The following is a 24,053-nucleotide window of genomic DNA, read 5'->3' on the forward strand; positions in this document are numbered from 1 at the left end:
AGAGTAATAGAGGGGAAACCTCTATGGGCCCCTGCAGAAGCCTGTTGCTTCTGACGGGTGAGGGAACTGGAGTCTGTTCTGTGGATTGGTGTTGGGAGGCAGGGTGAAGGAGGTCTGGCCTCAGACTTTCTACATTTAATTCCCTGGAAGGCCTTAGTGATGCCAATTACCCTCTCCGTGCCTCAGTTTTTCCTACCTATAAAATGGAACAAATTATGGTATTCCGGTATTTGCCTCTTAGAGTAAACAGTCCTAAAGAGGAGGATCGAGGTCATGGTCTGGGCTGGAGAGCAGTGCCTGACCAGCGCAGCCAGCACTCGTTCCAGAGAAGCCTCATCCAGGCCAGAGGCCACGGGGACCACACTCTCCACACCAGGAGACTTGGGCCACCCATCCATCCTTCCTCCCCTGACAGCCTAGGAGACGACAGATGAGGAAAGTGAGATTTGGAGAAGAGGAAGCCGTCGGTGCAAGTTTGAGAATCAGAGTGGCAGGTATTTTGGCATTTATTTGCTATGTATGTGATCTTGGGCAAGTGACTTCTCTAATTCTCACTCTCTGTATCGACAGAAAGAGAGAAAGAAAGAGAAAGAAAAGACAGATGGACTTAATAAACGGTGGCCTCAAAGGGTGTTGTGGGATTGAATGAGAAAGTCGTGTCACAGCAGTGTCCCCTAAAAATGTTAGTGTTGGTTTCACCTTCAGTGCCTTGCTTATAGTTACACAGCAGCTGGTAAGCAGCAGAGTGGGGCCTAAAATCTAGGCTTTCAGAGGCTGTGAGGCCGCCAGACTGGATCTATGAAAGGAAATGAGAAGCTAACGATTTGTGTGGCAAGGATTTGCCATTTGCCCACCACGATTCTTGCATCTCCACAAGAACTAAAAGTATCAAATGGAACCCAAAATGAGCAAATCTTTACAGAGGTCTGTATCCGGAATCCCCAAAGGGTTTCAAGACCAACAACGGCTGGGTCTTACTCACAGCGAACATCTACACACACACACACACACTTAGTGCATGAACTCATGAGCTCCCTCAGCCACCGAGCTGAGTGATGCACCAAGGCAGGCTCTTGGGGCCAATGGAACAGTCCCTGCTGTGGGGGACCCTAGCACAGTGGGGAAGAGAATAACAAGATCATCGCAAGAACGTGGTAAGAGCCACAGCGGTGGTGGAACACGGAGATACACCCGGGGAAAGCTTGCATTCAGTCTGGAGGTGTCAGGGAGGATTTCCAGAGGAGGGGACTCCGGAGCTGTCAGAACTAAGAGGAGCCAGGGACCAGCAGGCACAAAGGCCCGAAGAAGGGACAGCCTGGTGTGCACTTGAGAACATTCGCGAGTCTGGTGTGGGCAGGCAAAGAGCACATAGTGAGGACGCGAGATGAGGAGGCTAGATTGGGATTCCCCTTGAGAAAGGCCTTGGATGTCGTGCTTGGGAGTTTGCACCTGTGGTTATGGGTGGGAAGAAGCCACAGAAAGTTTTAAGAAGGGGAGTGAGCCTGGGTGGCTCAGTGGGTTAAAGCCTCTGCCTTCGGCTCAGGTCATGATCTCAGGGTCCTGGGATCGAGCCCCACATCGGGCTCTCTGCTCAGCAGGGAGCCTGCTTCCCCCTCTCTCTCTGCCTGCCTTTCTGCCTACTTGTGATCTCTCTCCCTCTGTCAAATAAATAAATAAAATCTTTAAAAAAAAAAAAAAAAAAAGAAGGGGAGTGAGCATGTTTTAAAAATCTCATCTGGTGGAGGATGATGTAGAAGCTGCACCGAGGGTGGGAGAAACTGGAGATGAGGTGATAAATAAGGAACCATAGGCACATTGGATGAGACCCAGATGAGATCCTGAACTATGTGCACACACTCACACACACTCACACTCACACACTCACACACACCTGGTTCTGCCTTTACTGAAACAACTTAACATGAATCCTACTCGGCTTCCACCTCCCACAGAGCCCCCCACGCCCGGCTCTGCCTCCCCAGGTGGCTCTCCCTGAGCCACCACCACCCCCCCCCCCCCCGTGCTCCCACTTCCCCTCGGTGATAAGCCTAAAGGGCTGTTCCCTTCCAGACTAACCTCAAGCCCAGAGTCTGAGGTGATTCACTAGTGCCTATGAGGTTGCTGTACTGGAAACCTCCTCCCGAATGATGAAAGGACTGGGATCCCCAGGGGCAGGACACCCACGGGACCCCCGGGGCCGTGCAGATGGAGAACACAACAGCTGCATTCATTTCTGCAATCAAGACCTTTAAAGGAACACGGCAATTACAGCCACCAGGGGAAAGGGAAATCGGCATTTGCTACTGATTTTTATAAACAAATGCAAGAAAGAAAGAAATAAAGAGAGAGAAAGGAAGGAAGGAAGGGAGCGGGGAGGGGGGAAGAATTGCAACCCACAGCAAGCATGGAAGGAAGCCGGCATTATTTACTGTGTCTTCCTTAACCGAGAAGCTCTTATTGGAAAGGAGGAAGCTCCGTGGAGAGCAGTGTGTGGCTGGAGGATACATGATCTTGCAGGTTTCTGGAACTCTTATATATAATGGGATGTCAACAGCAGAAAAGGGTCAGGGAGCTGGGTTCCTACGATGCATCAGGTGCTGGGTTAAGCAAGCACTTTAGAGAGATGTTACCTCCTTTATTATTTAATACTGAAAATGACTATGGGAAGTTTGGGATGGTCAGCCACGGTCTGCAGACATGAGAAGCAGGAAAGAAAGATCTAGTAGCCTATCTAAGATCACACAGCAGGTAAGTGGCAAGGGCGGGATGCAAACCCACGTCCCTCCAGGAACTCCAAAACCAGACCTCCTCCAGAGACCCTTCCCCGCTCCCCTCCTCACCAAAATGTGAATGGCTCTGCCTTCTCCCCTGGCTGGAAAGCCCCTGAAGAAATCACCCTCATCGTGCCCATTTTGAATGTCAGCCTGGAAGGAGCCTTGGAAGCAATCATCTCCTGACCTCCAGAAACAGAAGCTGGGAGATGGGTGTGGATCCTGTCCCCGGGCCCCACGAAGGATCCATGGCCAAGAAGGATGGCTGCTCAGCTCTTCTCTCCCTAGCCAGCAGTCACCTCACTCTATGAGCCTGAGGTTTCCTGTCTCAGGAGTCAGGGCTTTCCCACAAAGGCTTGTTATTCTTGTTTTTGTTCTTTTTTAATAATGAGATTTCTATTCTCATCTGAGTCTAAAAAGAAGCTGGGAAGGGAATAATGCCTTTTCCTTTAGCAGATCTATTCAATGGGAAAGCATGACCTGCGTCTTCCCAATGTACATAATCTCCCTCCACACGATCCTACAAGAGAATGAGTAATATATGATTAAATCACAGCAAAATGGTTTTATTTACCATCAGCACTCAGTGTCTTGAAACACAAACCTCCCACCCAAATATTTGTCCCAAGGAGAAACATCCCTCCACACGTTGTCATAACCAATTCCTGCTGGCACAGAAGCATACTTCTGAGCTAGGAAATAAATGATGACTTCCCTAAAAAGGACTCAGAGGACACCCTTGTGTGGTGTTCAAATCCCAGAATCCTAGACCTGAGCTTTCTATTGTGTCTGGATCCAAAGCTGACCTTTCCTCAAAGGAAAAAAAAAAAAGAATTCATAAACTCAGCCATGCTGATCTCAGTGAAGTCGTGGACAGAATTCCCTTCTGTTTTCTACAGACTAAAATGCTCACAGGCATGAAAATGAAGCAGGAACCCTCAAGGTGAAAGAAATGAGAATATTCTTTCAAATTAAGCTAGAAACAGAGCTTTGCTCTGAGAGTCATGTGATTCAAAGTCTCCAAGATGGGCAGAGAGTGGTGACACAGTCCTCTCGATCTGCGTGGTTGGCTGGGTGACTGGAGGTGGGTGTGGTTCGTTGGAGGTATAAGGGAATGGAGCGAGTGGAGCTGATGGGAATCAGAACTCACCTGCGGGCCTGTGGTCTGAACATCTGCCAGTGGGCAGAGAGAGAGTGGATATGAGGCCAGAAGTGACCTCTGGCCTCAAGGTCAAACCACAGCCACCTATAGGTTTCTGCCCTAACTTCTACCATTCCTTCACCAGTAAGATGGGGGTACAGTTGAATGATAACAATTTGAGAAGTCCTTTATATAGAGAGAAGAGACAACAAAACAAGACTGTGGGACAGCTTTCTGGTGCTTGGACAAGACTCTTCCAAGGACATCTCTGGTATGCTGGCTCCCACAATAGGAGAATTCAGGCTTGGTGGAGATCCACAGAACATATTAGCTTCTGGCACTGATGGCTACCACAGTATGGAAACAAAAGAGAGTAGAGTATGGGGTTTCCCAAAGCTAGACGGCCTCTGGGTCTTATATCCTTGAACTTCGGTGGGGGTTGGGGGAGGGTGTCTGATGTCCTTCAAACTGTGCCTGTGCAGGGCAACTGCCACAGTATGCAGAGGTGAGTGGCTGTGAGCCCAAGGCTGGGCAACAGCTTTAGCCTGAGACCACTGTGTGCTCGAATGACACCATCTGGGACCTCAGGCCTCCTGCACTCACTGGGCCATCTGCAGCTGTTCAGCCCAGTCTGGCTTTCTTAAGAAGCTGCCTTACCTCTTCAGAGGTTCCCAGACCCACCAAAATGCTAATGCTCCATAGGCATCCAGCCATTCTGACCTTGAACTAGCCTACCTTACCTATCATGGACCTCGATCCTCATTCCTCCCTCTTCACCTCTCTTCTTGTCTGTCATGTTCTTCCTATTATCATGGTCTCTAATAAGACACACAACTCAATTCTTCTTGGCCTTCACCACTAGCCTACCTCCCCACTCCCCAGGTTCTCTTCTCTCCTTCCTAGCTTGGTGTCTCCCCTATTGCTATCTTTCCCTTTCACCTTAGCTCCAGGATCTTGTTTCCAGGCTTGAGCCCTTAGTTCTGATGGGAAGAAATGGGGAAGAGAGGGTTTCTGAACCCCAGAGGGTAATATCACCATTCTCAACACTGGGGAGTCAACCAAGCACACATGATCTGATCTCTGTTCACTGGGGTCCATGAAAGGCACACATTAGTACATTTCAAAAGCATGAATGTGTAACATGTATCTAAATTAAGTATAATTTTTAGTGCATTTTTATGCAACTCTAGGGGGCTAAATACCACATCCTGACACCAAGAAGACAAGAAGGAAGTAGGAGAAAAGTCTTACTCACTTGGTATGGAAAACAAAAAAGTGGCAGTAAAATTAATAAAACAGTTTAAGGCAGAAGTAGAATTACACCACAAACACCAGAGCAAGTACATCAGAAGACGTTTTTTCTACCAAAGATGTTACTGTAGCATTTCCTCTCTGAGTGGGTTGTTGGAAACTCCACTTCAGAGGCAAAACCAATGAAATAAATGCTTTCCCTGTGGAACGCAGGGAACGAAGAGTCCCTCAGATCTACAAACCATCAGCTAAGTGGATGCAAATGTGTTTACAGCCTTCCTTCTTTGAAGCTACAATATTATGAAACGCTTACAGAGTTAGGCCCCATTATAAAAATTCACTCCTTTGAAGAAGAAGAGAATTAAAGACGACCACTGCAGTGATAGGACACAGTGAGTTTCCCAAGATCAAAGTCTTGGGAAACCCATGGTTGGATCAAATGGGTTTGACCAAAGATCTTTTACAATTTTGCAAGAACTATAAGACTATTAGCCTCCCAAGAATTCTCATTTTGGAAAGCTTGTTTTCACCCTTGGACTTTTTCTATGATGTTCATAGTTTTGTGATTATAGTCATAACATGTGACAGAGGGCTTTGCCCAGATGACACCAAAGAATGTAGGAAAAACAAGAGCTGGCTCACTGTGGTATTCGTGCTGCTGATTCTTTCAAAACTTCACCTCTTTAAAAATCTTTAAATAGATTTTTACCTAGATGAGTGACTGATACTGGGTGGAATTAGCCCCCCTAAAAAGAAAAAAATTCCTATAAACTTAGGACGTTCTATTTTCCTTCTCCAGGAATCATGGTCCATAACGACAAACCAGCACTCAGCAAAGAAAGAGATGAGCTAAAATTCAATCCAACGGTGCAAGCAGCGACACCGCCCGTGCAGGGCCAGATCCGTGGAAGGCCCCTATTGCATGAATCTCAAATCCTTGTTTCTCTTCCACCTAAGTCTTCTCAAAAGCAAAACCAAAACAGAGGAAGGAAATTCTCATCGAGAAAATACACTTTTCAAACAAAGAATATTCTTCCCATTCTCAATGTAAGGAGTTACCGTTTTTCCAGGGGACTGAAGGAAAACACGGAAGAAAAAGCAAGGCCCTTGGACTCCTGTAGGTGTTGAAATGGTCTCGCCCAATCTTTGTGGTGGGGGAAGGGCAGAGATGGCAATGACTGTACGGGAGGCAGGGTGATGTCTCCATAATGACAAAAATGCTGGCTAAGGTGACCATGGTTAGCTAGATAAAGGCCAGTCACACCAGTATTCAGAGTAAAACACTTACAATAAAGCAAGCCCAAGTTAGCAATTCCTCATTAGTAATTTTCCCCAGTGCCAAAGTACTCCTTGCGGAATTTCATGTTTTGAGAAATCCTGCACTTACAATAATTTTCCAGCGTTTAAGACATACAATGTGTAAGCCAAGTGGAATTTCTGATCCTGGTATAAGATAACCAGTATTAATAGTTTTACTCTGTTTAATTCTAGGCAAAGACAAAGGAATATAATATCCTGATTAAGCTGTGTAAATTCCTGATGGATAAATATTAGGTTTCCATTTGTTTTTCTGGGATACTGAAAATAAATCTTGGACTTTTACTGCTATGATGGAACTCAAGGAATTCTGGAATGGATGCAGACTTCTGCTTCCTTGGCACCTCTCACGTCTGTGTCCACCTCACCAGCACCCTATCAGGCCCTCCTCATCTCCCGTTTGGTAATGAATTCCTTCTTAACGAGTCTCCCTGACTCTGCTCTTGTGCCCTCCACTGGTCAGAGTGATCTGCCTACTGCTCCAATCCCCTCGTGTCACATTCGAGAGTCTCCCGCCCTTCAGGATAAAGGTCAAACTCTTCTGGCAGCGAAGGAGCAGCCCCAGAGCCCCACCCAAGTCTGACCCCGCCCTGCTCTCCAGCCTCCACACCCTACACACTCCGTCCTTCAGAATCGCCACACTGCCTCACGTGCCATGACGTTTTGCCATATTTGCTCGGGACGCCTTTCCCCTACTGTGTCCACCCAGGGAACCCCTTTATATCGTATAGATATTTTCCGTGACACAGAAAGAAAATTAAGTAGTTCCCTCAGGAGAGAGATCAGAGCAGATTTCCCTTTTTACCTTATGGAACACATTGTTATAAGGATCAAAGGTCATCCACTTTAATGTCTCCACCGGACATTACTAATAGCATATTTTTAATGTACTATAAAACCTATCACACTGCATTACATTTATTTGGTTTTAAGTCTGAACCCTAAGTTCCCTGAGGGCAAGGATCACGACTGACGCATCTCATTATTTTTCAAACCCAACACAGTACCTGGAACGCAAAAGGTGCTCCACAGATGTTTGTTTAATAAACCAGTGAAGTCTCAGAGGATCTGAATCGATCCCTTCATTGTTTCCCTTCATGGTCTGAGAGACTCACTTGTGTAGAAAACAAATGCCTGACTCAAGGTTTTTGTGGGGATCCAATGAGACGACCCATCAAGAAGCACTTCCTAAGCTCCAAAGGTAAAACACCAACTTCCTACTTCCTTATAAGTATGAGGTGTTATGAGGTGTGCTGAGGAAGGATAGGAGGTACGGCAGTACACGGCGGGGGGTGGGGGGGAGGGCAGCTGCATGGAGGGTAGGCGGTGTGACAGGGAGAAACGCAGGATGGAGTCCTGGCGAAGCTGAAGGAGAGGGACACGGGGTCCTGCCCCATTCGTTCCACCTTCAAACTCCATTTCCAATCCAGCCACTTCTCTCGTCTGCCCTGCCCACCGCGCCCCCCTCCCCACATGCCAGCCCCATCTTTTCTTGCTCCCACTGCTTCTGCAGTCCCTTCTGGTCTTCCCACTTCGACTCTGGCCCTCCAACCGGTTCTCCACAGATCTTTCATTGACATAAATCCACTTATATCACCTCCTCACTTAGAAACATTTAAGAGTGTCCTGCTGTACTGGGAGAGAAGCTAGGCCCACAGACTCCATGGCCCTGCACGCTCCGGCCCCCAGGTCCTCTCCACCTGGATTTCAGGCAGCCCCCTCCCCTTGCTCATCACGCTCCTGCTGGAGTGCATGTTGTCTGTGCTCAGAACCTTCCAGGCCAAGCTGCTTGCTGCCTCCAGACTCTGCACGCACCGTTCCCTCTGCCCCAAAACACTCTTACCCTGGTTTCCCCTCGTACATTAGGGACCTTCGCAAATATCGTCTCCTTGAGAGGTCTTCCCTCCACTGAGGTCAACCCTCTGTTCTTTCCTCGCACTGGACCCTGCTCATTTGCCCTCCACCACCAATAACCGCCTGTATACTTCTGTTCGTTGACTTGCTATCTCTCTCATAGAGAGCTACAGGAAAAGTTGACTTTCTTCACCATTTTTTCTCCACTTGGCAAGAATATACATAAAGCATCTATAAGTGTGCCCTACCCCTGGCAGGGCAGGCATTCTGTACGTGTCTATTATTATTATTATTTCTAATATTATCGTTCCAGCAATCATGAGTTCCAGAGGACGCACCTGACTCAGTGTCCAGCTGACCGGTAGAAAGTCACGGAACACCGGAACACCGATCAGCTCAGTCAGCAAAGGAGCAGCTGAGGATGCGCACGGCCCTGCAGCCCGGGTAGCTTCCTGGAGGCAGGACGGTCCCTCTGCTCGGCAGTCCCTTGCTCCCAGTGCCTCCTGGCAGGCGCCCCACCTGCACCCATGCCATCATCTCCCACAGACACAGCCAGGCGGCTCCCGAGGCTCCTGAGATGCGAGGAGAAGCTGCTGCCAGCTCCTGGAGTGTGAGAACAGTGGAAATCTTTCAGCTCTGATGGGCGGATTTCAAAGCCCGTTTCTAAAAATGGCCGTTAATAGGGTTGTGTTTTTTTTTTTCCCTCACCATCTATATCTGTGCCTGTTTTATCAGGTGGCGACAGCATTTCTTTTCACTGTCCTGTGACCTGAAGAGATCTTACTAGTCAAAACAAATAATCACGGGGTGGAAAAGACCAAAAATAAAAGAGGTAAGAAGGGAGAGCACGACGTGAGGGGTGAGCGTTCTGTCAAATGCTTTGTCTTCATGATTGTGTTACTGCAGAGGAAAACCCAACACCTGAAGTGAAGGCGGTGGGAGTCAGGAGCAGGTCTGCTCTTCAGAAATGGACCCCCGAGGGGTGACAGCAGGAGCTGCACCAGCACATGGTCAGATGAGCAACATATGACAATGTCAATATTTAAGCAACTCCTTTCCATGGGGAGACTCAAAGGCACTCCACATAAGTTGGTGAGGCTGATTCAGGCACTATTTTTGGAGGGCAAGTGAAGTGCTACCGTTCAAAGGCAGCAGGTCTAAGGGACACAGACACCATCCAAGAAGGGCCAGGGTCCCCCTCAACTCACTTCCTAGGCAGGTTGTCTGGGTCTCTGAAACCCTCCCTGTAAAACCGTGGTACGTGTTGGGATATTGTCTGTTCCAAGACAGAGGGCTGGACAAAGTGATTTGTGAATAGTCTTTGGAGGAATGCTCATCCTGATTCTAACAGAGGGAGGATCCTCATTTAAAATATTTTTAATGCCAGTATTTATTAATCACCCACAGCCAAGTGTATGGAGACGGCAGGACTCGCTTAGGCTCCCCACCCGGTCTAGCCGCCAGCTCAGTGAAGTGCGCCATGCCCGATTTAGCTGGATTTGAAGCAACATTTTAACTTTTATGCTAAACTGCCAGAGCTGACGTGCTCTTGTCTTGCTGTCTTGATACCATAATCTCGAGAGACTGAGAGTGCTATAGTGATAGACAGAAAGACAGAGACATGTTACAAAGACAGACTGGCAGATAAACAGATGAGCTAAATTTGGATTTGTTTTTCAGAGTCAGTTTTAAAACCTTGGTTAGGATGTGCCAAAATATTGGGGCAAAGTCCCAGGATTCCTGCAGGGTATGATGGTGGCCACTCCCTTCGACCCTAGTTTCAACTTTCAGAAGTACCAGCTCTTCAAATGGCCCTTGAGTTTTCTGCTGCTACAGACATTTTTACTCAAGTTTCTTTCAGACAAATATCTAGAACATCCAGCTTAAGCTCCATCAAGTACAGAGAAATTATTGTGTCTCCACCCAACGTGCCTCTTCCTTGACTCATTCCTCTCTTAGCAAACCTCTGCCAAAATCGGAAGTATCCATGCCGACGTAAAATGAGTTTGGATCTCTTGCTCCTCCCTTCTCCTTGGGACTAGATGCTCTAAGAGGGCAGGTCCACACTCTACAGTGTGATGCCTTGTGTTCAGAATGGAGCAGAAGCTTCAGAGACATGGGTTGACTGAGAACTAACCAAGCACTTACAATATGCTTGATATACATTATTTCATTTAAACATTAGAGCACCCTTGTGAGATAGGTATATTTTGTTATCCTCCCCATTCCCAGATGAGAAACTGAGACTCAGAGAAATAAAATGGCCTTTCCAAGGTCCCAGATCTAGTGAATGAGAGCTGGAGCTGGAACCTTGGGTTTTTCTGGGTCCCAGCCCCTCAATGGTAGCCTGCGTGCTCTGCTGCATAACACCTAGTCACAGGCCATGGCCCTGGGAGGCCACACGCAATCGATGTGAGCTATGTTCCTTCAACCTCCAAAACCCTTTAACCTGATGTTAGTTACATCAGGCCTAAATCTAGTGTCTTTAAAGGACTAGAATAAAGAATCTCATCGTAAGGGTTCTGTCCCTTAGATGACATACATCAGGCAGGCCATCAGAGCAGGAGACTCTCTTAAAGCAGTAGATTTCCGAAACTTCTATGATCAGAATAAAAGATTTCCCTTCACTTTCAAAATCCTCAAACTCCCATGGAGAATCAAAATATAATTTATATTGTCACCATCTTTTTAGAAGAGATGGCCAATGGGGTTGTATATTATCCGTCTTCGCCATAGTGGTTTCTGATCTGTCCAGAGGGAAGGGGAAAGGGATTCATCTGACTCATTGTTATTGAAGGTACACTATGAAGAAGCCATTGTGGCTGGCCATGGCAATGCCTCAGACGTGGTCCTGGCTCTGAAGATGACATCGAGACCGAGACAGTCATGCACACGGTGACTGTAGACTGAGACCAAATGTGGGAGAGAGCCGTGACTACATAAGCTAAATGCCGAAGGAGGGGGAGGAATGAATGAGTCACTTCCATGTGGCTCATCAAGGAAGGTGGAGTGGCAGAGGTGGCCCCAGAGAGCATGAGCACCTCCCATTACACAGACCTTCTGAATTGAATTTCCTGCTTCCTAACTGGTTCCACCATCACCCTGTTTACACTATAGGCTCCTTGAAGGCCAAAGAAGGGTTGTATCCGCCACTGGGTTTCCACTGCCTAAAACAGAACAGATATGGAGCCAACGTTGACTGAATAACTTTGATAAACAAAGGAGTCTTGGGAGAATTACACACGTTTAAAGGGTGAAGAGAAGGCATCCAGTGATCCTTGAGGTTCTCTCCAACTCCCGGAGTCTGATCTAACAGAGCCGGTGGAAGGGCTAACAGTCCGTCAGAGGCCCATGACAGGGAATGGCCCAGAGCATCAGATTCCACACGCCAGTCTCAAGCGATAGGGCACTTGGAGCCCGGAAGTGGCTGTGCATCACAGTGGGGAAGGATGTGGACCTATAACCAGATGGCCTGGGTTCGAGACGCAGCTCTGCCACTATGATCTTGGGCGAGATAGGTAACCTAGCCCATCTCCTTGGGCCTCAGTTTCCTCATCTGGAATATAAGAGCATACATCACAACACTGTGGTATTATATGAAATGAGTTAATGCATAGAAACTGTTTAGAACAATTCTGGGCACATTCCATGTCCTAAAAAAATGCTATCTCCTATCATTATTCCTTAAATTCCCTCCACAAGACATTCCCCTAGGGAAGGAAATTTGGTACAGAAGGAATCTGGCTTGGAAAACTCACCGCGTCCTTCAGAAACCAGAGAAAGAGTGAGTAGAGACTGTCTACTGTGAGTGGAGACCCAGATCCTCTTCAGACGTGAAGGCTCTCGGCTTCCTTTCTCTTATTGGGAAAGTTATGGGACACCTCAGGCCCTCAGAAGGAATACCAACTCGTGCAGACGGTAGCACCCTCCTTCTGTTTTCCGAAAGAGCAAAGCAAAAAGGACCCAAAGGAACTACCAGAGTCTGCCCCCTCCAGAGTTCCACACCTCAGGGGAGTATGTTTCAGGATTAAGTGTGCTCTGGGCATCATGTAGCTCTGCTTTCCAACAGTGGCACAGAATCCAGACAAAATGCTTTAAAAAAATAATATTCTCAAGTTGCTAATCATTCCATTCAATTCTTTAGCCCCTCCAGCTTTCAATAAAACTTTTAAAAGCAAACGCAGCTTTGATTTTCTCTTTTCAAGTTTCTCAAAGCTGACGATCTTTCCATCAAAAAATCCCTCTCCTCAAATGACTGGGTACATTCTACTCCTTACTGAGTCCTTTCGGCCAGCGCCGTGTTGTAAGCAGGCTGCCAGGCAACCATTTGGGTACAGAATGAAGGCATGCTTTTAACCACTGACCTCAGCACCCCAACAGGAGGGTATCCCTCAGATTTTCATCGCACCATCATAGAGCATCTTTTGTGCTCTGCATCAGACGGGCAGTCGGACTCCACCCCAAAGGATTTCCCAATGTACTTTCTACACATCAAAGTGAAGGTCTGGAAGCAGACTATAGTCCATGTCTTTGCAAACAGAAGTGCCGCACATGAGTGATCCCCTTGCAGGGGCCCTATGAATGAAAGGCCTTTTTCTCCCCTCTCACTACAAAACTGGCATTTGGAAAGAAGAGGGTAGATGATAAACCTTTGGTAGAAATGACAAAAATGTCAAGTAAAAGAAAGCCATAGCCCTAGAGCTTACAAAGGTCCAAGAGGACCAAGAGAAGCTGGAAAAAGGGAGACTGGGGATGAGCCCGGAAAAGCATCTACAGACACCCCACCTTGCCAGCCCGGAGTTAGACTGGCCTAGAGGCCAGCTGGCCCAAGTCTGAGCCAGAACACACATATTTCTGTCTGGCATGTGCCCTCCAGCATTGCTATTTCCATGATCTAGATTTTGCTGTTTACAGTCATTTTTAGAACAGGTGCTGGGTCCCTGTGTTAACATTTGATTACATGAAAATAAACATACTGCCTCTAGACAAAACTAATGGTATGCAGGCAAAGCTTGAAATAAGACTGTTTTGTGGGGTTTCCACAGAATACAAATGTCACCGGAGTGAGATGCATGAACTTCCAAAAGTTGGTCTGAATGTTATTTACTTGGCCCTGGTGATCTACAATCCAGATAGAGGTGATCCTGGGCATATCAACACTGCAAAGGGGGGCCCTGGGGAAGAAGAGTTACCAGGGTGAAAGACGGGGGGGCTTTGGTGAAAAGGGAGGTGAAGGGAAGGGATGAGAGAAAGAAGCCTCAGCAGATGTGTCTCTGAATGACTCACTCATCCAATAACTGTTTACTGAGCACCACACATGGGCCAGGCACTGTTCTGAGTGCCTCGGATACATCAATGAACAAATAAGACAAGAATGCCTGCCCAAACGGAGCTTACATCGTAGTGAGGAAAAGCAAACAATAAACAAGAGATATATTCAGTAAGGTAATTAAATAATATATTAGGAAGTATCAAAAACCTCCACATTAAGGAGGGCCAAGAAAAGTGCAGGACATTCACAAGTACATCTGGTGGAGCAGAGTGGGTCTCACTGAGAAAGGGAGAAGCCTTGAAGAAAGTGAGGGAGTTAACATGTGGCTATTGAGGGGACATGTGTTCCAGGAAGGGGGAACAGCCAGTGCAAAGACTTGAGGCAGGAGCATGCTGAGCGTGTGTGAGGAACAGCAAGGAGGCCAGCTGGCAGCAAGTGGGGCTGAGCAGCAGCAAAGGCGAGGTCAGAGGGGGTCCAATGAGGCAAGCTGTTCTAAGGACTCTGACTGTGGGGTCTGAGCAGAAGAGTGACATGGTCAAACAGTTTTAAAAGGATCACGCTGGCTGCTGTGCAGAGAGTAAACAAGAGGAGCTCAGGGGGAAGCAAGGACAGCAGCGAGGAGGCCCCTGCAGTTACCCAGCCAAGAAACGTCGGTGGTTTAGGTCAGGGTGGGAGCCATGGTGAGTGGGGGCTGGATTCCAGACCTCGCCCAAAAATAGAGCAAAAGAACTCTTTGGAGGACTGGATATGGGGTCTGAAGGAAGGAGAGTGGTTAAGGATGTGTGCCAGGTTTTAACCTCCCAAGATGTGGTTATGAGAATCAGAAGGAAGACGATGGGAAGGTGGTAGATCAAGGAGCAGGCTCCTGCAAAATCTAGACATGAGATGATGAAGGGATGGACAGGGCTGGTGGTAGCAGGGATGCAGAGAAATGGATAGATTTTAAAGTTTGGGATAAAGTTGACAGTAAAAACATTAAAAGTTTCAGAGAAACATTTTGTGGCAGTTTCCCCAATATCCTTAATGGTGCAGAAATGTTAGCTGCACATACGGACCCCTGGCTACAAACTGCATTTCCCAGGTTCTCTTGCAGCTAGCTGCAGCCTATGACCAAGTTCTGGCTAGCTGAGTGTTGAGTGAAAATGACATCTGCAATGTTCGGATTGTGCCCTCAAGTGGCATTTCCCCTTCCCTCTGGTTTCTGTGTGGAATCGTTGGCAGAGGCTAGGGCAGCCATCTTGGGCCACAGAACGTAGCAACACACAGCAACAATGTGAAGCCACACACTGACCTGCAGTTGTCTACCCAGGCTTGTTGACAAGAGAAACACACTTCTATCTCGTTTAAGTCTCCGTATTGGGGTTTGCTACCTTACAGCTGCCTAAACTTTGACCAAACTCATACAGGTTCCATTAGCCACTCCAAGCACAAAGCCCTGACACCAAATGCTATCAGTCCCATGAAGCCAGAACAGTAGTCAACAAGGTAGGATTTAATTTCAACCTGCCTCTGCTTGTTTGTTCTTAAAATACTGGAACAATATTTGAGCTTCAACACCCTGAGTCACGGTACAAGAGGTGCCAGTGTAGAATGAACTGATACATCATGGAAACAGTGTTGACTTAAGAACCCACTGCTTCAAATCACATGGTTGAACTCAGTGTCAATTGATGTAGTAGGTCACTCTGATCTCAGTGGTAAAAGAGTATGAGGTTACATGGTAAAAATGATGGATACAGGATAAAACATTGGGACCATTGCTGCAATCACTCACAAACTAAGAAGAGCTTTTCTGTAATCTTAAGCTTAAAAATGAATTATTAAACTTTTTAGCTATTAAAAAAAAAAAAAAAGAACCCACTGCTTCTCTGTCAGTCAGGGGGGCCCAACTCAACATCCTGCCCGAAGCACAGGTCTCACGAAGGTACATTATGCTGTCTGCTTTGGGGACAGAAAGCAGCATCCCCAACAAACTGCTCAATCTCCATACCCCTAGCCACCATCTCCTGACAGACTGATGAGCCAAGTGTGGGGCAGATTCCCCTCATGCAAAGGAGGCAAGGTCAAGTTCTAAGCTGGCACCAAATGCACTGTATGAGAATCTAATGACTCACCACTGTGAAGATGGAGCTGAAACCCACGCCACCTCAGACGTGCAGCCAATGCCACAGCGCTGGCCACTGGACCGCCGCACGCTCAGTGACCTCCAGGCGCCAGATCCACGTAGGAAGGTGGTTACCTACAGGGCCCTGCAGCTCGGAGGCCCCACAGCCTGAAATGCGCAGGCACGTGATCACAGTGATCTGAGCACTCTTCTCGCTCATTCTTTCCCTGAGTATCAAGCCCAAGAGGAAAAACTGCCAAGAAGCAGGTGGTGGGTGGTGGAAGGCAAAAATCCATCATTGGCATGTGGGTCAAAGGAGGAGGTTGATGTGCTCTGGGAAATAACAGACTTGTGCAGTGAAATGTCCTTAAGTGTGGGGAGATAAGAGCCAAGGAGGTATTTTTCCTCCAAACAGGCCATTGGTAGGCATTTTTCTAGACAACGAGGGCATCAGGCTAACTGTAAAGTAGTGGCAGTAAGATTAATAACGTTGAGAGCAAAGGGGTCATGACTCGATTGAGGTCATTTCAAGAGCAAATATTCATCGAGCATCTCAAGTCAGACATAGAGAATATCATGTGTCAGACAGAGTCCGTCTGCAGGGCGCCTGGGATCCAGTGTGGAAGACACACCAACCAGCCCTTATAACAGGTGCTCAGGGCCAAAAGGAAACAAATACAGAGCAATAAGACAAGCGGGGTTGGGGTGGGGGTGGAGGGCTCAAATCTTGTTTTAGGAGCAGGGAATAGGACAGCCCTTCCCAAGAGAGGCTATAGGTAAGTTGAGCCCAGAAATGGTTTGAAGGCCCATTTGCTACCTGAACAGGATAGGGATGATACCTGCCTATGACGATGAAATGGAGTTCATTGTTGCCTATTTAATGTAAGTAAAATATGGCTGATATCTTGTAATACAGAATGAAAGCTCTGCTCTGTTGCCACAGTCAACATGGATAATAGAAGAGGTCCGGTGCAAATCTGAGATGAACGGTAGGAGTGAAAAAGGAAATAAAAATTGATGTACCAGTGCATTTGTATGACTTAGAAAACACAGACTCCTGCAGAGAACTCAGAATCATCTAGTTCCAACCCTGTCATTATTAGGAATCCGTCTAAATCAGCCAAAGCAGATGTACATGGGAAATGTCACTGCTGTTCGCTGGCCTGAAAATCAGGAGGCGGGCTGCTTCTGCCCACTTCCGCAACCAATGACAGTCTCTGTGGGGTTACTCGACTTTCTCAGTCTGTTCCCTCATCTGAAACTGACGTGTTGAATGAGAACAATGATGTTCAAAAGCTTTTTTTTTTTTTAAACAAAAATCCACAGTGAAAATCGGCATTTCACATGGTGACTTAATACTCTTCTTTATTACGTTTAATGCATTTGCTGTTTTTAAATTCTATTCTAACCCACTTTTTAAAAAAAAATTAAAATGCTGGTGAGACCTACTAAGCTAACTTCATGTCCCACAATTTGTGACCCGTAATCTGAAAATTTCCAGACTAGGTCTTCTCTACAGGCTCCTCCAGCCCTACCTCTGGGAAGTGGCCACATGATCATCTGATAGCTCACCACAGTTTTCAAAATGATTTCCCAGGCATCTCCCATGATCCTTACAACAGTGATGTGACATGGGCAGAAGGGTCCTTGAGCTTGTCACGGATCTCGCAGTGAGATTACGACAGAGCAGGAACCAGACCCATTCATTATAGAACAGTGGTGGTGCTTGGTCTATTTAGCAGCTGCTGTTCTGGAGAATTCCACCTCCTGACAATGCTCTGCCTTCAAGTTTCTTAAATGTCTCTGCTAACCTATCTAAAGCTCAGATTCCATTGAGAGATGAATGGATAAAAAAAGATGTGGTGTGTACACACACACACACACACACACACACACACACAGGAATATTACTCAGCCATCAAAAAGAATGAAATCTTGCCATTTGCAATGATGTGGATGGAACTAGAGGCTATTATGCTAAGCAAAATAAATCAGAGAAAGACAAATACCATATGATTTCACTCATATGCAGAATTTAAGAAACAAAACGGATGAACACAGGGGAAGGGAAGAAAAATAAAATAAGATAAAAACAGAGAGGGAGGCAAACCAAAAGAGACTCTTAACTCTAGGGAACAAACTGAGGATTGCTGGAGGGGAGGTGGGTGGGAGTATGGGGTAACTGGGTGACAGGCATTAAGGAGGGCACTTGACGGAATGAGCACTGGGCATTTGTATGCAACTGATGAATCATTAAATTCTACCCCCTGAAATTAATAATACAGTATATGTTAAATAAATTGAATTTAAATTTAAAAAATTTTAAACATGCAATCAAAGAATACTCATAATGTGGGATGCAAATCTAGCGAAAACATACACTTTACATCCTTGTGACTTACTTATGTCATAACTGGAAGCCTGCACCTCTTAATCTCCTTCACCTATTTCACCCATCCCCCCACCACCCTCGCCTCTGGCAACAACCACATCTGACACTAATACACTGTATCTCAACTATACATCAATTTAAAAAAATAGTTAAAGATAAAAATTAAAAAGAATCTAGTAAACACACTGCAAGAATGTAATGCTAATATTCATGTTCATGGCCTTGCTAAATCTTTCAGGAACTACCCTGTGTCACCACAAATGCATAAAACTCAGCCCCTGCCCTGGAGGCGCTCACAACCTAGCGGAAAAAAATCCACCCACAGACCCGCCCTCTAAGTGCAGTTCCCTGGGAAGCTGCCATTCTCTTATGTTCTCAGTGATAACCTCAGTTGTTCTGTTTAACTCAGGAGGTCTCCCCAGCTGGCTGATGGAAAGTGTCCACTCTCTCGGAGTGCTGTAGGTCAGCGGAACAGCAAGAGGGACGCTCCAGACGGAAGTGAAGGACGTCCTCAGCAGCTCCCTGCCCTGCTTCTCCTTCCACTGCTCCTCCTCAGCCCTCTGCATCACCCCAGATACCCGCCTCACCCCAGACCAGCATCAACTGACTTCAGGGACATACAAAAATTTTGGAACATTACAAAAGGGTCCAATCCCCTAGATTTATGGACAACGTCCCACTTGTACTATTTAGGAGGGGGAAAAATTATATCAGGGACAAGGGAAGAGTGCTTTTAAGGAGCCTCAAACTTAGGGCTAAAAAAGAAGACATTCAAGCCCTTCCTTTATTTTTTTTATTAAAGATAAAAAAAATTTTTTTATTAAAGATTTTTATTTATTTATTTGACAGACAGAGATCACAAGTAGGCAGAGAGAGAGGAGGAAGCAGGCTCCCTGCTGAGCAGAGAGGCCTATGCAGGGCTCGATCCCAGGACCCTGGGATCATGACCTGAGCTGAAGGCAGAGGCTTTAACCCACTGAGCCACCCAGGCGCCCCAAGCCCTTCCTTTATTTTTTTAAGCTAGTCCCAAAGCACTAAGTGCTGATTGATAATATGCTAGTACTTCTAAGGCAAGTATTATCAAAACCCCTGGAGTCTGTAGTGGGAATTTATTGTTTTGCTTTCCAGCACCAATCCCTTCTTCGTCTGATGACAGGACACAGACTTGCTGTGAAGGAACACATCCTCTTACTCTAAACCAGTTGGAGTGGTCCTACCTTAAACTTTCTCTTTAATTCCAGGGGCGAGCCCTGACTGGCTTAAATTATGGAAATTGGTTTGAGAATAGGAAGGGAATTCAATCAGAGTCAATGAGACAGAAGGACTCTTTCTCTGAGGCTTCAGAAAGTATCCTCCTTTCCCAAAGAAAGTGTCTTTCTATCCTTGCACAGTGTGGTGTGAGAAAAGGAGATAGGAGATTATGCCAGCATTGAGGTGAAAGACTCCACTGGCTGAAGCCTGAGGACGAAGCTGACATTGAAGAAGCAGAACAGAGAGCCAGAGAGAACTTGCATCCTTAGAGATGCCATCTGCACTGCAGGGTCAAGCCTTGCCTGCAACCCTTTCTCTACATATTTAGTAAAAGAAGGTATTTGTTGGTCAAGCCAGTTTGCTACCAAAGCAATTAGAATTCATAAGATACTTTAAGTATCCCAAAGTAGTAATATACGAAAGATTTACAGTCTTTTGGGGGGGATCAAGGAGTAGTGCAATAAGCAGAGGTTGAAAGATTTTTTTTCCTTAGCTTCTTCTATTAATTCTGTAGAAAATAATCCTAATACTTAGCATCTGTATAATATTATTATTTCTCAAAAAAACCTTTCCACATGTCTTTTCTCACTTGCATTTCACAATTCTCAGTCAAAGAAATTATTAAAAATTTTATTTTGTAGTGATTACCTATTTATCAAGCACTCTATATCGCTTAAAATAGTATTTCAAGTTCAGTAATTCATTTGATTGTCACAATAACCGGATGAGGTAGGAATGGTGGTTCTGTCATTATATCCATTTTAGGCAGGAGAAAGTTGAACTTGATTATCTATGTAAAAGTAGGTATTAAATGAGATGCCCAAGTTAATTTGAGGAGGTGTTGGGAGACAGGCCTTAAATCCAGGTCTCTTTGGTTCCAGGGTTTTAACTCCAGTAATACTAAACTCTACTCCCAGAATCTTAAGCACCACGCTCTGGATTCCAGTGGCAGGGCCAGAACTAACTAGCTGGTGACCTTGAGCTAGTTTTCTTTGTTTTGTTTTCTCATCTATAAAAGGAGAGGCTTGAATTAGGATCTTTGATGCCCATTAAGGTCTAAAAGTTCTGGAATTCTAGCCTTCTGTTTCCCCCCAGCTCTCAAAAATAATCTTTTTCTCAGAATAACAGTTATAACCTCAGCTGACATTTGTTCTCACTGGGTGTCAGGTACTATGCTACGAGCTCTGCCTCCATTTTCTCTCTAAATCTCACTACACACCAGGGGCAACTGTCTCTCATTTACAGATAAGAAAATGTGCTTGACAGAGGTAAATGAACTACCCGCGACCAACAGAATTGGTAAGCCTCAGGCGGAGCTCCGATCGCAGGGCAGACTGGTCAGAGGACCTTAATCAGTCTTTATTGTTCTTGTGGAAGCAATGAGGCTCCCTGCATTACCGGTCACCGCTTTCCGCGCAGAAGAGCGGGGAGGGGAGGGAGCCAAACCGACACTCGCGAAGCCTCTGCATGACAAAAATGGAAAACCTCTGGAAGGGCGCCTGGGAAGATCCAGCCCAGACCCAGGGGGCGGGGCGCCCCTCCCGGCCCGCCACAGGACAGCGGCTAGGGCCACCCTACCCTCCGGGACCGTTACCTTGTTGAGATGCGGGTTTCTGGTGACATCGTATCCGCGCTTCTTCAGGGGCACGGGGCGAGCCGGGCCGGATTTGGAGTGGCAGCCGCGGGCGGCCGCGGAGGGCGTCCAGCGCGGGACGCCGCCGCAGGCCTGGCCCCGAAGGAGCGCCAGCCGCGCGCCCGTGCCCAGCGTGGCGCCCATGGTCCTTGTGCAGACCTGGCACCGGGGAGAAATCAAGGTCAGGGGTGTCTGACGGCCAACCAGGAGCCACGCGCGCTTCAGGGCACCGAGTCAGAGCCCGGGACGCCTCCTCGGGGAGAAGGCAGCGGGTCCTGAAGGGCGAAAGGCACCAGCCTCCGCCCCTCCTCGGCGGCCACCTGCGCGGCTCTCTCCGCTAGCTTGCGGTGCGCAGGCCTAGCCAAGCCCCCGCCAAAGCGAAAGCAAGCCCAGGAAGCAGATCCAGTGCGGGTGACCGCCCGCGCCACCCCCGCCCCCATCCCGGCAAGGAAGAGGCAACTGCGCGGCGAGGGGCCCCGAACCTCCAACGTCGCTCGGCGGCTCGCGGATCCTTCCTTCCCCAGCCCACCTGTCCTGCGCCTGGAGCCGGTGTCGCAGGCGGGGCGAGGCGCTGCGGTCCGATGTTCTCCTCCTGCCAATGGCTGCACCGCACCCGCGGCCGCGAGAGCGCAGGGCTTATGCGTTCTGGAAAGAGAGGTCCCCAAACCTTTGTTCGCAGTGCGGGACTTCCCCTGAGGACGCACGTGGGGCGCCTCATAACCCTGTGCACGTGCCTCCCCAGGGGCAAAATGAAGCTCAGAATGCCTCCTGATCGTCTCCATCTGACAAGCTGAACGCACAGAGGGTGTTAGTGTTTAGGGAGTAACATGTCCTCTGCTCACTCACCTTTGCAGGAAGGCCCTGGCTTTGGGATTCAAAGCTGAAATCCTCAGACACCCAGTGTTGCTTTGCACGGCACAGTACAATAGCCACTAGCCACATGTGGCTCTATAAATTTAAATAAATTACTTTAAATGGAATAAAATGTTAAAAATCCATTTCTTCAGTCACACCTAGCCTCATTTCACGTGCTCAAGAGCCCCTGTCTAGCAGCTTGGGATTGGATAGCACAGATATGGAACATTTACATCTTTGCTGGAAGTTCTATGGGACATCACTGATACAGGGTCTACAGTTACCAAACGGGCTCCTGGGTACCTTGTGGAGCCCAGGCATGGATTGCTGTGGACAGACAAGGACCTGAGGTCCATCTAGTCCTGAATTTAACTTTATACTTTGCCCACATAGTAGCCAGGAGATTCCTTTTAAAGCAAACATTTCATTGTATGTAGAATAAAATCCAAACTCTTTTGGATGTCTATGGGTTATCCGACAGCCTGCCTTCTGCAACTTCTTTGGGTGAACCTGAAGAAGATGAACTTCTTCGGGTGTACCTGAAGATAGGGTGAACCCTATCCCACTCTCTCTCTCACTGCACTATAACCACACTTGCTCCTTCCTGTGTTTCTACCCCATCCAATTTCTTCCCACCCCAGGGCCTTTGTACTTGCTATCACCTCTACTTACAGTGTTCATTCTCTCTGGTCTCCACAAAACTGTCAACTGAAGGCCTTTCTTCCACTTCATCCAATGTCAGCCTCCACGAGGGACTATAGAGAGAAGGATTTTTCCCCTCACAGAACTTGCCACAGCCAGTCATTAGCTCATTTCTCTAATTATGTATTGTCTGTCTCCATCTAGAATGTAAGTTTCATGTGGAAAGGCTCTTTGCCTGTAAACATCTGTATCTTCACTTCTCAGCTCAGGGTGTGAGCTGAGAAGTGAATTTTGTACAATTTTGTACAACAAATAGTTGGGTGAATGAAGGAAAGGGACAGCCACTTTCATAAAGATTGGACTGTAAAGAAGACTGAAGGAGATTCTTCCTGAGGGAAGATCCAGAGGATCCTGAATCTAGGCAGGGGCAGCGGCAGACATGGTGAACCCTTGAACTGCATGTTTACATAAGCCAATACATGATTTAAAAAAACAAACAAACAAACAAACAAACAGTTTGTGTTGATACTTTCCTCTCAATACTGTTTTCATATGTGCATATCTTCCCACTAGTCAACAAATCTTGAGAGGGGAGATTGTGTGTCTGGGCGTATTTTCTCTTTGATTCCTGATACACAGCAAACGGTCAAAACCTGTTTGTTGAATGAGTCTGCCTGGCTTGATACAATGACCTTTCTCTCACCTGGAGAACTCTTAATAGGTAAACCTCAGTCATTCGAAACTATGCTGGAAGCCAGGATGGAAACAACAAAGGTTCCAAACAAGCCAATATAATTTTTATATAATCTATTCACTAAAGCATGCACAATTCACATATTATGAGAGTCTCTCACATGTTCCCATCTGTGGCCTCTCCTTTCTTAACTCAGACATAATTCTAGCAGTGTTGTCTTTCTTTCGTGTGTGTTTGATCTTTGGCCACAGGAAAGGAGAGGTGCTAGCAGCAGAAGGCAGTAGCAAGAGGAGGTGAGGGCTCTCTGCCACAGAGCTGTTTGGGAGCCCATGTCCTTTCTCCAGGTGTCCTACTGTGCCCAGAAGCACTGAAACCACATGGGCTTCCTAGTGGAAGCCAGTGGAAAGGGGGAAAAAGGAAGTGAAGGGCACTCCTTTGGGGAAGTGACGTGTAAGTTACCCACATGACTTTTAGTCACATTCTATTGATGAGAACTAAGTCACAGTCAAATTAAACTACAGGGAAGCCTGGAAAATATTGTCTGTAATGGGAAAGGCACATATTCTACTATAAGGAAGAAGGGGAAAATGGGTTCCTGGGGACTAAAAAACTACATGTCTAGATATAATACTCATTTTATATTAAAGTGTTTGGCATAGAGTGGATAGTCAGACACCGTTAGCTCTTATTATTGGCATGCATGGTTTCTATCTCTGCTTTTAGGACAATTTCTTTACTTTCACAGCTAAACATAGGATAGAGAGACAAGGTTCAGAGTCATAGAAACTTTCCAGAACTTCTTCCAACTCCCTACAACTCTGACTTCCTTAGCTAGCCAGTGCTGTGATCTCGTCCAGCACTAGATAAAACTAATGA

At 46.9% G+C, this 24,053-nt stretch overlaps 1 protein-coding gene across 5 annotated transcripts in view; it reads right to left on the reverse strand.

Moving 5' to 3' along the window:
• The window catches only part of ME3 (malic enzyme 3), a 216,489-nt gene extending 194,763 nt beyond the window's left edge, over window positions 1–21,726 (reverse strand). For 2 of the 5 annotated variants that reach the window (XM_080817695.1, XM_080817694.1), the window contains exon 1: window positions 8,673–8,882. Coding sequence is in view for 3 of the 5 variants with exons in the window: in XM_080817691.1 (XP_080673817.1) it covers window positions 20,948–21,145; window positions 21,516–21,704 (387 nt within the window). In the remaining 2 variants the exon portion in view is untranslated. Of the gene's footprint in view, window positions 1–8,672; window positions 8,883–20,947; window positions 21,146–21,468 lie in introns of those variants that run through there. The other 3 variants (XM_080817691.1, XM_080817693.1, XM_080817692.1) reach the window with 3 other exon arrangements.
• Window positions 21,727–24,053: the final 2,327 nt, after the last annotated feature.

Source organism: Martes martes, assembly GCF_963455335.1.
Source record: "Martes martes genome assembly, chromosome: 10".
Taxonomy (NCBI): domain Eukaryota; kingdom Metazoa; phylum Chordata; class Mammalia; order Carnivora; family Mustelidae; genus Martes; species Martes martes.